The following is a 17,450-nucleotide window of genomic DNA, read 5'->3' on the forward strand; positions in this document are numbered from 1 at the left end:
CTTGCATCCAGCTGATCAGAATCAAACAGGCTGTTTATAGGACTGAGTGCGTTGAATTGGCAACTCTAATAGGTATAACAATATGTGCTAAGCTCTTCTTAACAAAGCGTGTATGGCGCTCTGTGGTAACTTAACAATCATATACGGTTATGCAGTTTTCCGCTTTTACAGAATACTTCTATGTGTCTGTAATGTGATAGGTTGATGCAGTAGGTTTTTGTGTGATATTTAGTTTAGCTCACATGATTACAAGTATACCAACGAGATTACGAGACTGGTATCGGTGCCACTTGCGGAAAAAGCCATCGTACATATAATGTTTTCGCTATTAGGGAAACCATTCCGATGAAGCGTAAGAGTCTTCATTTTCGTTCTTTCTCCGTCCATCAAAAGGCATGTGTCACATAGCAGAATCACACTATACAAGGCACATTCATTTGAAAAATTATACGTAAAGCATAAAATTGTGACTTGAAATTCCGTTGATTATTCAAAATAATTGTTTTGAACCGGTTGAATCGTTCCATTCGCTTTGATTCCGGATTCAAGAACTGAGTTAATTTAAAGGAACGGCATGAACCCAGTGGGAACTCTAGGCGCAGCTGTCAAATGTAAAAATCGTAAACTTTGCAAATCGTCACTTTCGACGAAAGAGTTTTGCTTAATTTATTGTATCAGTCCTTTAAGAAGCGACTTACTACGAATCCCATTCGACATGGATGCCCATCGGGAAGCTATTCAGAAACAAATCCACCAAGATTGGGCCAACCGGGAGTACATAGAAGTGATAACAGCCAGTATTAAACGAATCACCGACTTCCTCAACTCGTTCGGTTCGTATGCGTGAATTGAACGACGTTACTTGTATCGGCAAATTAACCAATTGGTTTTCCTACATTCATGCAGATATGTCCTGCCGTTCTCGCCTCGCCGTGTTAAACGAGAAATTAACTACCCTAGAGCGACGGATTGACTATCTCGAAGCGTGTGTGACCAAAGGCGAAACGTTGCAATAGTAGTAATGAAAGTCGCCGACGAACAATAACAATCTACCTGCGTCTATGAATCACACCAGAGATTGGCGATCGTCAGGAGTGGACTGCACCGGGTTATGTTAACAAATAATCATAATCGTAATCGTACAAGCGAGAAAACTTCAGCATGAACATATAGACCCAACCGGCGATGCTAGGTGCTTTGAGATTGAATGTGATCGGAAGCGTTTTTGATTGATAGCACGTTTTAGGCAAATGAAAAGAGGTCTAGGCAACATAATGGCAACAACGGGAATAGTCTCGCCTTCGTTCGGACGACTAATCGCTTGGATTTGAACGACGAACTCGATCATTCAGTAGGGTTTATTTGTGCGTATGGTTTGCTGTATATTTCCTTTAAGATTGATAGTGAACGAATCTATGATGTGCTAGGAATAAGCGACGAGCCTACAGAATACTTTTGAATTCTATGTGAGTTTGAGAAGTATGTGTTCCATTTAGTATCAGTTCATGTCTAAATTCCCATCAAGAAACATACCAACGTAAAACCCGATTGAGCAATTCCGGAAACATAAATTGCATAACCCTGAAATAAGTGCAATTCCGTAAGCAAAATTCGAAAAATGAAAAAAAATAAATATTTCACTTTATTTAATACTTAACAAACGAAGACAATCGCAAACATTTTCATGGAGAGACGTAGCGGAATCGCTTATATTACACAGAAGGGGCATCCAAGGTACCTCATACCACCTTCTTTCTACTAAACAGCTAAAGAGCAGCTATTCGTCTGGTTGTTGCTTGTATGACTTGACACTTAAAGATATTGATAAAATCTGGTTTAAAAACGAACAGAACACAGTTACACTTAGTTGACGATCTGCTAAAGTCCCGAGTAACAGCTTCGAATGGAAGATGGATGCATTGTACCCAGTGGAAGTGGGTTATGGTGGTGGACAACCTATTCGGTTCCACTTGTGGTTCCATGGAATGGCAGTAACAGTCGACTGGCCTCCGTGAATGAGCGTTTCACTGTTTCACAAGGAAGTTTACTTCCGCTCATAGCTATCGTACTCCGGTTCGTCCTCGTAGCGTGGAGTGGTAGACTGGACGTAGGAGCCGGGCTGGGCGGCTGGTCGTCGCTGTTGCAGGGAGATATTGATTTCCTCCGGTGAACGGTAGACACTGTGCGTCGGTTGGGGAGATGACAACCTGTAGGACGAGGGTGTCGTGGCGTAGACCGGCTGCTTGCGCACCGTCTGTTGTTGTGGCTGATGGTGGTACGTCTGCTTCACGGGTTGCTGCGGTTGATGGCGTTCCTCGTGTTGGCGCAACACCCGCTCCTCGTCATAGTGACGCTCGTCAACGTAAAAGTTCTCAGGATAGTAACGTTCCGAGTATCTACAAATAAAAAAATATATATATTTCTGGTAGGAAACGGAATATGGGCGTTGCTAGCTTACCTTAGTGTAACGTTAGGCTTTGTCATGTGCTCTTCCATGTTGATCGGCTTGTAGAGATAGTCGTTGACGAAGTGATACTTGGACGACTGCTCGCAAATGTTATCACCCGACGGTGGCATGCAGATTAAGTGCACCTGGTGGAAGGTGAAGCCTTCCGGGCAGATCCACGAATGTTTCTGGTTCTCCTGACAGTAGTGGAACACCTCGCAACCGAGACTCTCGTCAGCGTAGTAACCGGTCGTGCGTCCTGTGCACTGGAACTGCGACTTTTCCAGCAGCACCGTCAAGCGGTCGGGTTCTTCTTCCTGCTCGAGCTCCTCGCTGGAGTACGATGGCTTCTTGAAGCTTTTCTTTAAGTTGTTTCCTTGCTGCTGTTGGCGATTGTTGTACGTGGCCACTGGCCGGTCATCTTCCTCTTCCTCCGACGAGCTGCTACCGTACTGGTTCGAGTACGGTCGTGAGCGGTAAGGCACGTTGTTGGCGGCCGCCGGCACGGAGTCGACCGACGAAGAGGAGGTGACTGATGAAGGTGAGGACAACTGCTGCTTGTACTGCTGGCCAGATACTACACAGAGCAGCAGTATTCCGCAGCAAAGCTGAAGTGTTAATCTGTGAAAGGAGACAAAAACGTGCTGGTTGATTACAGTGAGCACGATGTAGGCGTTTAATGAGCGGCATCATTACAGTATGCCATGATCTGTTTGCCGTGCGTTCAATGGTAGCACCGCAAGCTTTCCCCAAATTATGACGATGAAGATATCCATGGACTGTGGAGGGCATTGGACGATTCCTTTCGCGAGAGAAACGAACGAGGAACAATGTATCATTCACTGGAAAACGTGTAAAATTGCTCCAAGAAATTCACATGCATCATCGGTGCACGTGTGCGCACACGAGTTGTTGAACTGTTCCCATCTGTCTGTGTCGGTGGGAGACTCGAGGCTGAGGGTCACTGCACACCGTTTCCATCCGCTAAGTGTTCCTGAGATTCGCGGTTCCCATGGGGAAGTGAAGACACGAAACGCCAGGCCACTTGTAATGCATCCTATTATGATGGAGTCGCCGTGTTTGTGTGAAATACGAATCATTTGCATCGGCACAATTTCTAATCGACTGCGTTGGCCACATGGTGTCTGAATGTGTTTTTTTGTTTTGTCGAAATGAGATCATTCACATTCACCCCTTAGGCACTCTGTACGACAGAAACTAACCTCGGTGTTACGTTTCATGTTTTAATGCCAACGGTCTTGAATGACATTCATCGTCTTCGACTTTTCGTCTCATTTGCCTGCGCCACCCACGGGGTGCGTGCAGCTCTTACACAACAGCAAAAAAGCCCAACAGAGTACAGACGCAGGCGATATTGTTATTTGCTGGTGTTCGGTAGAATTAAAAAGCAATATTGAACTGCCTTCTTGGTTTTGCGTTGCGGTCGAAAGCCGATATTTCACGACGCGCAGGTTCCCAAACATAGGCTGGGGATACTTTCTTACTTTTTAAACGCAAGATGAGTCGTAAAGGTACGAAACCAGTCCACAACGATGATCTCAAAGATTGCTGGAAGGCTGTTTTTAAGGAGTGATTATTTATACCCTACTTTCGGTTACACCCAGCTAATGGGTGTATTTTTGCATGCATCGCCACGAAATTCATCTCCACCCATCCGTTGAAGAAGTTCGCCCGTCAAGTGCAGTGACGCTTCCTACACTCCCCATTACCTTGTGGGCATGCATATTCAGACACAATTGGTCGTGGGCACACAGAGCCCCATTCTCAAGGCCATTGGTGCAATAATGCATTTGAATTTGAACTGGCCATTGTTATGCGCCATTCCATGATTGCTAGCAGCTAGATTCGCATGCGGGCAAAACAGTATCCATGCACACAATAAAATAAAACATAAACGCGTCAAGCATATTGATTGTTGATCAAAGTTTTCTGGTGTTTGGTGCATTAAAATTTAATATTTAGGATTTAAGCAAAACGCAGCACTAGCGTGTTTTAGTACAATTTCCATTAGTTCAGCAATAAAAAAACCAATACACTTTCTCGTCAAACAATCTTTTTCGCCTCCAGGCATCTAACTTTCGACAAGTTCGTTTGAAAACTCAACCGACTGATTTGCTAGAAAGTGCGGGCTTAAAATTTGTCGTCGATTGGGTAGACTGAAAATTTCGAACGCCAAATGCTCGCCATTGATGTAGTCACACATAATTTCTACTGCTTTCCCCCACCCGCTGAACCGGATGCTGCTTACACAATACACTACTGATTGATTAATCAAATTTTCTGGCTTTTGTGGTCTGCCATTGGAAAAGGTATACGATGCCGGAAAATGGTTGAAATAGTTCGTTCCTACCCCAACTCTTACGGATAGCAAATATGTAATGCGCTCGAAAGTCTACACCCAACATGTTTAAAAAGATACTAATGTACTGCGTCAACTCATGTCAGGAGAATCAAAGGGCATAGACAAATGAAACGGCAATGACTAACGTTTTCCGTTCCATTATGAGCTGTTGACTTCATCATCTGGTACCGTTTCTTCTACTCTAAAGTAAACTGATTCAAGTTCCGGTAGCTGGACAATGTCATAAACCTCAACCATCTCCTTTTCTCTCTGTAAATACCAGATTCCACGGGCAATTCATGGTTGTTTTGCGGGCCAAATGCAAGCATGTGCAGCATTACTATTCAAAAGTTGTATGGGAGGTTTTATGGCAATTTTTTCTTACTTTGCCATTTTCCGTTCCCCCGGGCATGTGTGTAGGACGGATCTTTTGTGTTGTGACGGAACTTTTTCCGAAGTTGAAGGAGAGGATTTGGACGGGAAACTTTCATTTTGAAACAGTTTGTGATTTGAACGTGTTAGACTCGCGTTTACCTCTGCAGCACTTCTTATGCGATAGAAGGGCAAAAACGGTTAACGGGATATGTAATCTTTGACCATTTTCTAACATTTCGTGTAGTAGTTGTGCATTTTTTTTAGATTGATTACAGGTCACAGATCGAATTGTTTGTTAGTAAACATGTATAAAGTATTCACATGTATATATTTATTGTTTCTTGCAGGAGCTTTGTGGAAGACTCTTCTTAGTAGCTCTTTTTTATGGTGGCTTTTATGCGACTTGTTTCGGAAGCAACTTTTGACATTCACAAATACAGAAAACCATTAACTTCCACGAGGATAAATCTTCGAAGACCACACTCCTTTCGGACCGATGGTTCAGCAAGCCTACGCCGATGGGCCACGTTTTGTTAATTCCACCGTCGTCCGGGGACGCCTCGGTTCATCACATCACGTGGTAGCGTGATCTTTAAAACCTACGGTCAGGATGTCGGGGAAGTGTAGTGGAGGATAGGTATAAGACGATCATTTATCAGCAATTTGCAGCCAAACAGCTCCATTCGTAACCGCTGGCAACCGCCACTGCAACTTCAGTCTTGTACTCAGTCACACTTAACGATCCACCAGTAAACGCTGTTCAATTTTACTCTCTGCCAGATGCTTCTGCTGCGACTAAGAAGTCATGTTTGTAGGTTGATTATTGTGGGAATCTTTTCCATCCATGTGGGAAAAGAATTTCTTTAAGGCTAATTATTGTGACACAAATCCTTTTAGCCTTTTGTTGGCATTATTGGACAGCAGTTGGTGAATGGAGCACTACTGGAAATAATTTCTTGTGTTCATTTAGCTTGATAATTTCTTGCACAGGATCGACAGGTTAAAAGCTCAATGCATCGTAGAAAACAGATGCACGATCAAAAAAGAAATGATACACGGACCAGTTTCCAGTTGGGAATCGCTACGCGTATTGAAGACACCATTCCAGTTCCAGTTTCTGTGCCGTTGGCATGCTGGAGGGACAAGAAGGTGGCACAAATGTAGTTCCATATACGCGAGCTGGACAATAAGGGTATGGGAGAGAACATCGGTGAAAGATTACATAAACTATGAACCGCGAATAAACGACCCTTTTGAGCCTGCCCTGCGAAACGTCGATGTGCATGAAAAACGGTTCATAAAGCGAAAAATAAAAAAAGTCACCTTCCCCCTTTTTCTCGTCGATCGTCAAAATTCAATTCAACAGAAAACGAGAGACGTAGAAGCCGAATTGGAATCCATGGCGGCACCGTTTTCATTTGTGAACATACGGGTATCGGATGCTGTGGGGCCTTGTGGGAGCGATGGTAAAGAAGTAAATTTCCCGAAGAAAGTGCAATCCGTCGATCGGTGTGGGCTCTCGCAGGAGGAAAGCAAACGGAAAAGGGACTGCCGAACCTGCCGCAGCGAAGTGATCAGTTACCGAACGAAGTAAAAAACGACTTAAACCAGACTTGTTCAGAGCGGGTTTTTAACGATCATTTTAGCGCTAGATCGGGGCCTACGGTTAGATAAGTGCAGTAAGACGTGTTCATATCTCGGTGGCTTTTGAAAACGCGTTTCAGATTGTCGACTACGCAATCGGGCGTCCTGCGTTAGTACTACTTGCCTATTTCTTTGGAAGATAAAAGATGGATTCTGGACTCTGGACAACGTCGGTCAGTCGGTCAGTAGCCGTTTTATTTCTTCTCTTTTGGCCACTTCGTATGTCCTCAGGGTGATGATGCAATTCCTCGAGCATCAAGTGCGTAAAGGTGCGTTTGGCGACTTGCCATAGCATGTCATTAATGCTCCACACACCGTAGGCGGTCGGCGGTTTTCTTGAGACAAAACTCGATCAGCCCGACCGAAAACCATTTGAAGATGTGGGGAAATTACTTTCTAAAATATTGGACTCCCATAATTATTCATTCATTAGCTACTGCGGCTAAGCAACTCGAATCAACATGAATCCGATTAACTAAATTGGATTTTCATATTAACTCGGTTCCACTACCTTTATGGCGTGTTTTAAGAACATCGACTACGATTTAATTTCTTGTAGAACATTAACTGAAGATAGAGTTTTACAACCCTTCAAAACAATATTATCGAAAAATCAGGGATGCATTCACTTCATTTCTGTCAAGCTTTCTTCATTCGTTTCGTTTCGGGTCGTAATGTGTATGAATGATTTGCAAAAATTAGCAAAGAAACATATGCTGTCATCAATCGAAAATCTACCAGATATGTTTCGGTAGATTGCAGCTAACCATGGGAATAGCCTACAGGTCAAAAAGGCTGCAACATTCAAAAAACGGCTCGCCGAGAGGTCTTTAAATCGCTCGGAGCTGCGTCTTCGTGTCGATTTTAGGGTCCGTCCAGGTCGTGTTCATTCCCCTTGGGGAGAAAAAGAGGACAGCTTCAGCTCGACAACGTTGACCGAGTTTGGAAATGTGGCCACTGGCGTCGGCCATTTTGCGACACTATCGTGCGGAAAAAAGGCAAAGTACGGTTGGGTTTTCGGTGAATGTGCCCAAAACGCGATGGGACTATCGCACGACCCACGATCTGATATCAACGACTACATTTCAGCGCGTCAACGCGACCAATCATTTTGTCAACAAACGATCGACAAGCGACCGATGGAGCAGCGACATCGTATGGCTCTGGCCTTTGCGTTAAAGATGGATTTATTACAACACCTCCATCCACATCCATCTGGTAGTGACGGATAAAAACAAAACAGAGACTTTCCTCATTTAAATCATTTTCAACGTTGGGAAACACGATCCGCCCAAAGCCGAGTTATTGCGCACATGTAGGGTGGTCGGGCTTAGGCCTAGGTTCCTCTGCCCGCAGCCATCTGGAAGCTGTGCCCCGGTGTTTCTGGGTCGCTTCCAGGGCCCGAGGGCGTGACGTGATGTCGTCAACCTTCCTCAGCTTTATCCGCCGGTCGATTTGTTGGCGTCGGAATCACGCCCCAGACACGACCGCCCGAAAACGGAGACGAAGTCATGCTGCCAGCCGCATGTTTCGCATGCAATGGCTCGACGAACCTCGATTGGCCTAACTGCACCAGCTGCTGTATGCATTTTCGAAATTGGGGGTTTTCATGTCACTGGGGTGGTTTTAATTTTGCACGACTATTTCCAAAGTATGCTTAGAATCACGTTTGAAATTCAACGCTAATATTCAAGCGCTTCGCAGGAAACGTTCTACTTCAGCTGTTGTTCTTATGCAGTATCGGACCAATATATTTGTGAACCCAAAACTAACAGATATGCATTATGAATTTTACAGTTACTTTGGTGATTCCTTCGTTAACTTACCTCATGATTGCAGAAATTCGATTGACAACAGGTTCCGGAAGTGAGATGAGAGATTACAATCCCTGCTTCCACTTAATGTAAGTTCTTCTATACTATATCAGGGTCGCTGAAATTAAATAATTTGAATTAAACCTTTTCAAATATAAATAAATATTGTGCAAGCAAAAACAAATTCATTAGAAGCAAAATTGAATCCGTTGTTGTAGAGTGCAAAAGTATTTCAATCGAGGTTGTGGCTTAAAATGTCATCTAAAGATCTCTACAATGAACTGCAAATTAAATTTCGGAAGATATGATACTTCCTAAATTTACATTCATTGAGCCTAGCATTTCACTACGTAATTTACACTTAAGACTCAAAGTGAGCATTTTAGTGTATGCTTCCAGTTCACATTATCAGCGGTAATTTTCTTTAGCCGTATCTCTCGATCGCTTTTGTTGAGGTACAATTTACGATACAATGAACCAACGAAATTGGTTGCGGCGGAAAAGTAAAGCATAGCGCTTGCACTTTCCTTTCGCTCGTTAATTGTTATGCTTTCGATTATAATCGCATATAACGAATCAACGGCACCGAAGGAAACCACAACGTTCGTACACACGAATGCAGCAATGTGTAGATGGAGCACTGAACATAAGAGGCTGTCGTTGAGAGATTCAAGACGGTGAAGAGGTGTTTGAAAAATAACGAAACCGGATGGGAGGAAGTTTGGGAGGAAATTTACAAACGAGTCTTTGTAGATTTACTCTCGATTTCACGTGTGTTATTTTTGTTATGTTTGTTTTATATTCCCGAATGTTTTATTTTTCACGGAACTCTCACTAAAGCATCTGGGCCGCTGTTTTCCAACTCGGTTGTATGTTTTCACCATTGCATGTTGGTTTATGGGAAATAATTTATTTAGTTTTTAATTTCCATTGTTACAATTTTCTTCTAAATTCTCACTAACTACGACATCAATAGTGTCATTTATGCTGGCCATTTTTACTTTGCCATCGAATAAAAATCTTGAATGCACATCACTTTGTCTTCTCGCACACTTAAATTAATTTCTGTTTCAATTGTTTATTAAATTTTTATCGGTTTTAATTTTAACGCTTCACATAAATAACTATTACTGCCCAGTTTTTTTTTGTTTCAAGGGAACAAACACGAGCGGAACAGATTAAATAGACACCTTTTTCACGACAAAATATGCCTCTCCAGCGCTGGTTCAGTTCGCGAAATCACTTTGCTGCCTTTTGGTCGCTGTCTGCCACTCGAATGTTTGCCGGTGCAGACGAATTTAAAGTTTTATATTTTCCCCTCCAGGGATGAAGTGTGCCGCGTTTCGGAGGAGGTTGGCGTACTGCATATAGCATTTTTCCTCCCCACCAAAGCGCGCCCGATCGACTGAACGAACGAGCGAACGAACCGACGGCTGGCGATGATGATGACGACGATCGGGTGCAATTTCATGAATGCTACGGGCGGGCAGATATGTTGGAAAAGGGAAAAAGAAAGGAACAGCGAGAAAAAAACTGCAGCAAAAGATTAATATTTGCCTGATGCCCAATAAAGCAATGATGTAGTAAAGGTTCTTTTGTTGACTATTTTACGCCGATTGTCACCGAGACTAGTGTTAAGGAATAATGCAACTACATCATGATAAATAATAAGGGAAAATCAGGATCATAAGTATTTACAATCTTTCAAAATCAAAATCAAAATTGCATTCGTATCGAAAGTTTTGCATTTTATGGTAATTTTACAATTTGAAAGCATTAAAATAATGCTCTACCATGTGTTGCTAGATACAAATGTAAATTTGCCGCAACATTACACTCTAACAAAAGACAAAACAACTAATCCATAATGATATTAATTACTAAAACCACATTAGTCTGTGAATTGGTTCGATCATTATTTGATGTGATAATTAATTTGTAGCGGTTAAGGCTGGTCCTACTCACACCCGTATGGAACTCCTGTATCATGTGTACCGTGAAATACAGTTTGGGATTTACGAACCGAACCGTCTTTTGCATTTCATCTCAATTCAATCAAAGTACAGGAAAACACAAGACTGCGCAGCAGGTGAAATACGCGCCAGCGAAAGCAGCAACGGTTAAACAGGGAAAGTGATCGCTTGAGCTTGGGGGAAGCGACGAGATTCACAAATCCCATGGCCAAGGGGCGGTGGAAGGTGGAGGCACATGGACGGAGCCACCGCGAGGAAAACTTAATAAACGGAACGAAAGCCAAACTACTAAATCACTTTTTTATTTTACCTTCTTGCTTGTGTTGTTCGAGTTAGCTGCATCCCGCCACTCGCCATCTTTCGTTAGCTGTGAGTCCGGGATCACCTTCTTGTTTGCTTCTTTTTACCTCCCACTGGCATGATTTGCCGAGCGGATGGAGGGAAAACACACTACTGTTTGGTTTGTGCAAATTTGTATCTGTTTTCGCTTTCGATGCGTTTGCATGAAAACTCACCGAAGCGTTTGAGGTTTTCTTTCACGTGCGCAATTTTTATTTACGATTTTTTCAATCACTGTTAAATTTTCCGAACCATACGTTTTTCTTCTCGCCGAGGAAAGCGATCACGCGCATCTCGCGGATTATTGAAGCGCATCGTGGAAATGGAATGAAGTAAGTAATGCCGCCCCGATTGTGCGCGTGTGACGCACACAAAATCGAAAAAATAGTTCACCCACTACTCACGATAGAGTGCGCTTAAATTTTACAAATAAATGAAGCTTCTAAATCCTCTTTGCTCACTGGAGTTCAAATGAAAGCAAAAAACCATCAAACTCATAGATAGAGAAAAAATGTCTATGTACTATCTTCGGAATTGTACAAATATGAAATACCGACATGCAATTAGGAAAGGTTCATGGTACGATGAAAATGATACTATGATGATAACAAATGCAGTTCTGCTTGCCATTAGGCACGCCACATTTTGGGAGTTACTCCTAAGTTCACTTGAAATAGTAAAGCGTTCACCAGTTTTTTCCAGTGTTTGTTGGGCCCCTAAACATATCCGGCTTTTGACACATTTGATATGCATTTTTGAAACACCTAATGCACCCAAAGGGAAGCAAAATGTATCGCGAGCATATTGGACCATTAAACTGAAAGCGAAAGTGTTTTTTTTCTTCTATACTCTATGATTGAAGGTTTCCTGCGAGACGAACGTGGTGGTATTAAAGGGCACCATCATTGTGCCGGTGATGGTGGAAAATCTATCTATCAACCTCCGACAAGCAACCGGAACGAATCTTCAATCCATGTATCAACCTTCAACTGAAAAACGACGACCTTCCGATGGAATCAAGATAAGTGATTGTTTGATCTACATTATTTTGTGTTTGTGGAAAATTCACGACAAGTATTTAAGAATACGGAAAATGTTGTCGTGCAAGGAAAATGTAACGGAATTTTCCTCTGCGAGACGAACGTGGTGGCATTAAAGGGCACCATCATTGTTCCGGTGATGGTGGAAAATCTATCTATCAACCTCCGACAAGCAACCGGAACGAATCTTCAATCCATGTATCAACCTTCAAGCGAAAAACGGCGACCTTCCGATGGAATCAAGATAAGTGATTGTTTGATCTACATTATTTTGTGTTTGTGGAAAATTCACGACAAGTATTTAAGAATACGGAAAATGTTGTCGTGCACGGAAAATGTAACGGAATTTGCCTCTGCGAGACGAACGTGGTGGCATTAAAGGGCACCATCATTGTTCCGGTGATGGTGGAAAATCTATCTATCAACCTCCGACAAGCAACCGGAACGAATCTTCAATCCATGTATCAACCTTCAAGTGAAAAACGGCGACCTTCCGATGGAATCACTTATGTTTGATCTACATTATTTTGTGTTTGTGGAAAATTCACGACAAGTATTTAAGAATACGGAAAATGTTGTCGTGCACGGAAAATGTAACGGAATTTGCCTCTGCGAGACGAACGTGGTGGCATTAAAGGGCACCATCATTGTTCCGGTGACGGTGGAAAATCTATCTATCAACCTCCGACAAGCAACCGGAACGAATCTTCAATCCATGTATCAACCTTCAAGTGAAAAACGACGACCTTCCGATGGAATCACTTATGTTTGATCTACATTATTTTGTGTTTGTGGAAAATTCACGACAAGTATTTAAGAATACGGAAAATGTTGTCGTGCACGGAAAATGTAACGGAATTTGCCTCTGCGAGACGAACGTGGTGGCATTAAAGGGCACCATCATTGTTCCGGTGATGGTGGAAAATCTATCTATCAACCTCCGGCAAGCAACCGTAACGAATCTTCAATCCATGTATTAACCTTCAAGCGAAAAACGACGACCTTCCGATGGAATCAAGATAAGTGATTGTTTGATCTACATTATTTTGTGTTTGTGGAAAATTCACGACAAGTATTTAAGAATACAGAAAATGTTGTCGTGCACGGAAAATGTAACGGAATATGCCTCTGCGAGACGAACGTGGTGGTATTAAAGGGCACCATCATTGTTCCGGTGATGGTGGAAAATCTATCTATATGCCTTCGACAAGCAACCGGAACGAATCTTCAATCCATGCATCAACCTTCAGGCGAGAAACGACGACCTTCCGATGAAATCAAGGTAAGTGATTGTTTGATCTACATTATTTTGTGGTTGTGGAAAATTCACGGTGAGCATTTGAAAACACGGAAAATGTTGCGCGCCGTCCCCGAAAAATATTACGGAATTTCAACACCATACAAAGCCCTATTCAAATTGCTGTGCAAGAAAGGCACATCGATAAAACATCGAATCTCATTGAACTTGGCTATTCCCGGTTCAAAAAGAATCCCTCGAGTTCGTGGATACAACGCTGGATGCTTTTACACAGTGCTCGTCACCTTTTTTTATAGCGCTCGCCACCTTGGTTTGTTTGTAAATTTGTCGAGCTCATTGAGCGTAATTTGCATGTAGTGTTCCCCTCCACCCAACAACTTGTCGAGTGGGTTGGAAGTACCAACACTTGGAACAGTTTTCCATTTTCTCCTGTTTCGTTTCTCTGCTACGATCTGCGATCGATCGTTAGAAAAAAGGAACGGTTAAAGGGAACGATTGTAGCGGGTTCCCGCTTCCGGTCTCGGTGCAAGTCACTGGCCCAATAATGATGGAACACGTGAAGTAGCCAGTGCATTCGTGTACTAGACGGCCGGTTTGAACGCGCGTGTGTGCGAATCTGGAATGCAGCATACGCTCTTGTTATTTTACAAGCAAATGCAGGCTCCATTTGTACAATGAAGGGCTTATTTTTCTCCCGAGTTCAGAGGCAGTGAAAGTAAAGAAAATTTAAATATATGTGGCTCAAACTATAAGCTCGAGATATGCAACAAGGGCTGTTTGTTGATAGCTACTAATAATTTCTTCACTTCTTGCTTGCCGCATGGAATAAAAACATTAAACGAAATTAAAATTTTCAAAGAGAAGTACCACGTCCCAACTCTTAGTAAAGTTGTAATATTTTGTATCACCGCCAAAGTGACCGCACGACGTCAACGTTCCAGTGAATATCGATCGATTAAGAAGAAAGTAGGAATGCATCAAGACACTATATTAAAAGAAAAGTTTTTTTCTGCCCATTTTGCGCGCTGTTTCTTCGCGTACGATCATTTTTAGTTTTTGGCCATTTTGGTTACGCAAGCTGTCCAATTTCCCATTATGTCAGCGAGCGGTGGCCACCGGTAGACACCAGCGCGCCATGTTGTACGTTATGGGATGCAAAATTATATGCGATGGATTTCTGCTCTGCCCTCCGCCAACGTACCCTGCTTACCCGCGCACCGGAGAGTGTGAAAAATGAAAGCCATAATGCTTCGGCAAAACAAGAGCAACCTCTTCGGATTCATCGAGCCTCCGTAAGGCCCGGCCAGATTGGGATGGTTTGATGAATTACCGTTGGCTCGCTAGGAGTTACTTCTTACTGCCCGGCGTGTATTAAAATGGCGTACATGGGGCGCGAAAGTGTGGAGATTTCGCAATCAATGTAATCGCATTAGGTTTGCAATCCTAGCTAGCTCAAATTGATTACACTCCATCTGAATGCACGTACAAAACAGTTTGAGTCACTGCCTGGTTTTCCCGTGAAAAATGTTGCTGTCTTTCGTTTCCTTTTCGGCTACCAGTTTATTTCACTTCCGATGGTTGAATTAAGTATGCTTTCTTTGCTATCCATCGGTGATCGTATCTGTAACGATCGTGTAGCACCAATTTGATGGAAACACATGATTATGATAATTGGGCATGGACAGCTTCTACAATATCACACACGTGCCTAAAGGTGGCTAAGTCAAAGATCTGTTATCCCTTTACTGTGCTAATTTTAATGATATATTTATTACCAACGTGCGCCGACGTGTGAGTATTTGTTTCGGTAAAACCGTTGAAATAGACATTTCCAGTGGACTTTTCACATATAATAAATTACCTTTTATTTCTTAATTCTTCTTCGATTGAAACTGTTACGGTTTTAATAAGTTTTGCTTCCATTGTTTCCTAACCATAAATTTTAATACAAAGAAATGTGAAAAGTTGCGTTTTTCTTGCCCTATTTCTTGCAATGAAACATTTCCGAGTGAGTTTCGCGAACATGCAAATCAACCAAGGAACGTTTATTGAATCGTAAGTAATAAAAGTGAAATCCAATCGATCTCATTCCCATCGGGACCTTGGTTAGAGGTTTGCTTGGAGAAAGATTTTAATTATCTCATTATACTCTAGTCCAAATGCCTACCGGTGAGGGATATGTTCCATCAAAGGCAAGCTGAACATACACAGAATTTTACTGCATGTGTAACCCAAATTGCCATAAACGAAGAGACATATCTTCGCTAGTCGTCGTGCAATTTCAACGCCCCAACATCAAAACAGATGCATTGGTAATTTATATTTTTCTCATTTAAGTTCAGTGCCCCCACACAGTACAGTGGTTTGAAGGATAAAAACTCTTCGATAACGATTCGAGCAAGCGAAAACCATCAACATGCTGTGGCTGCTCGAGCATCCAAACTGCCGGTGAGCCAGTTCGAATGGGGCAGATTAATGAAGTGGACTCTCTTTTCATGCTCAAACAGCAGCGACAGAAATGCCAATGATGCAATCGACTGCTGCTGCAGCTAAACGATGTAGATGTATAAACGATGCACCGATAGAGTGCCACCGATTTTGGACTTATCTGGGCAATCTTGCTCCAGTATGATTTTGGCTCGTCGAAAAGCCCGCACGGAAATAGTTGAATCAATTTGCTCGTGTGAATCATAACTGCTTTTGAGAGTGATGGCGGTGATCCTTGCATCATTGCTCCTATTGCATCGCAGGCATTTAACACCTCGATTGAGTTCGTCGCTTTTCGGCACCATTGAAGTCTTTCGTTTGAATTTCGAGTTTTTTTTTTATTGTTTTAGTTCTATGTGGGATTCATTTTGTTTGCCAATCAAGTGTAAGTGAGAGAACATAATAATTTCACAAGCTGGATTTTTTTCAATGATCACCATTGGTCTTCAGTGCATCTCCAAAAACCATGCAGTAAGGCTGCACGCAATTAGATAAATCAATCATATCGCACTCCAAAAAATATTTCCCTCGGATTACAAATGTATGCGTGCGTGTGCGATGGAATGCGTACTTCATTACCCAGAGTGCTGCTCGGGTCGAGCTGTTGTCGTCTACGGTGCAAGGGTTTACGTAATCGACTCACGGTCGACCCCCCAGTAGAAGTGCCGTCTCTGACTCTGAAGACTCCTTCCCATTCGTCACATACACACGTACACACACGAACAGAAACTCTCTTTTAACGATACCTTTTTTTCCCGCCGACATGCCGGAGACATGCGGCAGGTCATTTCGGTTGCTTTATTTGACACTTAAGCCATGCCGCAGGCTTCAAACACACATCAAGAGTGCAATCGAACTTCCATTGACTGAGCAGAATCACGCAACCTTACAGCGGAGAGAGATAGTAGAAGGTCGTCGCATAGTTTAGGATTTTTTTTTTTTGCTGTTATTGTAAAGATCGTTTAACCCTTTTCGGCCGCTTATGAAAGGTATCTGAAACTGGTTCAGAAGCCGCGAGAGGCTGCTACACACAGAGCGTCGAATTCACGCCCCGGGGTTACCCATCTGCTGAACCCGTTGGAATTCTGATGGCCAAGTGATACATATAATACAAGACGATTCGACGGAGATCACCCTTCTCACCAAAGGCCCAAGAGTATGTAGTAAAGCCGAGTGCGAAATGGGTTGCTTGTATTTGAAACAAAGCGAAACACTAAATCGTGCCATCAATCAACGGAAGGTAGAGCTGTCCGGGTATGAGATGTTATTTGCTCCAGTTTAGCTACAACCGAAGAATCGAGTGACTTTTAGGGCAACCTCCCACAGCCTGTTTGTATCCTCGTATTTTTCGACGGTTCCATTTTTATGCAGCACGCACTGGATGTTTAAAGAAAGCAGTGGAAGAGAAATAAACTAGCTGCATCATACTGGCTGAGTAGTCCGATTACGTAATCAAAAATTCACACATCTTTGATCCTTGCCCTGGAAAGCGGAGTGAAAAGATTGCATGCGGTCGGGGCGACATAAGATTAAACACCACCAAGTCGATTGTGTACGCGTCTTGACAATATCTGATCGTTGAGGGCAGGATGTACAATGAATGGAGCTTTCATGTGTCTACATTGGAGCAGTGTGGGACAAGTGAAAAAATAAAACTTGTATCGATTTCATTTCTGTACGACCACGCTGGAATGGAAGGAGGCTGCGTTGCC

General features: G+C 42.8%; 2 protein-coding genes across 2 annotated transcripts; one reads left to right on the top strand and one right to left on the bottom strand.

Annotated features, from left to right (window-relative positions):
• The first annotated feature begins 627 nt into the window (after positions 1–627).
• On the top strand, positions 628–1,770 carry LOC131262589 (probable protein BRICK1-B). Its single transcript, XM_058264632.1, has 2 exons — positions 628–833; positions 907–1,770. Exons 1-2 carry the CDS (start codon positions 716–718, stop codon positions 1,014–1,016), a joined length of 228 nt encoding a protein of 75 aa, XP_058120615.1. The 5' UTR covers positions 628–715; the 3' UTR covers positions 1,017–1,770.
• Positions 1,771–2,044: 274 nt separating this feature from the next.
• LOC131265388 (uncharacterized) lies at positions 2,045–8,658 on the bottom strand. The gene is made up of 3 exons (XM_058267647.1): positions 8,654–8,658; positions 2,459–3,067; positions 2,045–2,396 (listed from the first exon to the last, which is right to left on the bottom strand). Exons 1-3 carry the CDS (start codon positions 8,656–8,658, stop codon positions 2,045–2,047), a joined length of 966 nt encoding a protein of 321 aa, XP_058123630.1.
• Between the last annotated feature and the right edge of the window lie 8,792 nt (positions 8,659–17,450).

The sequence above is a fragment of the Anopheles coustani genome, chromosome 2, assembly GCF_943734705.1.
Source record: "Anopheles coustani chromosome 2, idAnoCousDA_361_x.2, whole genome shotgun sequence".
Lineage (NCBI taxonomy): Eukaryota > Metazoa > Arthropoda > Insecta > Diptera > Culicidae > Anopheles > Anopheles coustani.

What these genes read in the sequence shown, in the direction of transcription:
- LOC131262589 (XM_058264632.1), top strand. Translation starts at nt 716, where the DNA reads ATGGATGCCCATCGGGAAGCTATTCAGAAACAAATCCACCAAGATTGG. An exon ending in CGACTTCCTCAACTCGTTCG is followed by an intron (nt 834 to 906) that starts GTTCGTATGCGT and finishes ACATTCATGCAG; the next exon opens with ATATGTCCTGCCGTTCTCGC.
- LOC131265388 (XM_058267647.1), bottom strand. An exon ending in AAGCCTAACGTTACACTAAG is followed by an intron (nt 2,397 to 2,458) that starts GTAAGCTAGCAA and finishes TTTTATTTGTAG; the next exon opens with ATACTCGGAACGTTACTATC.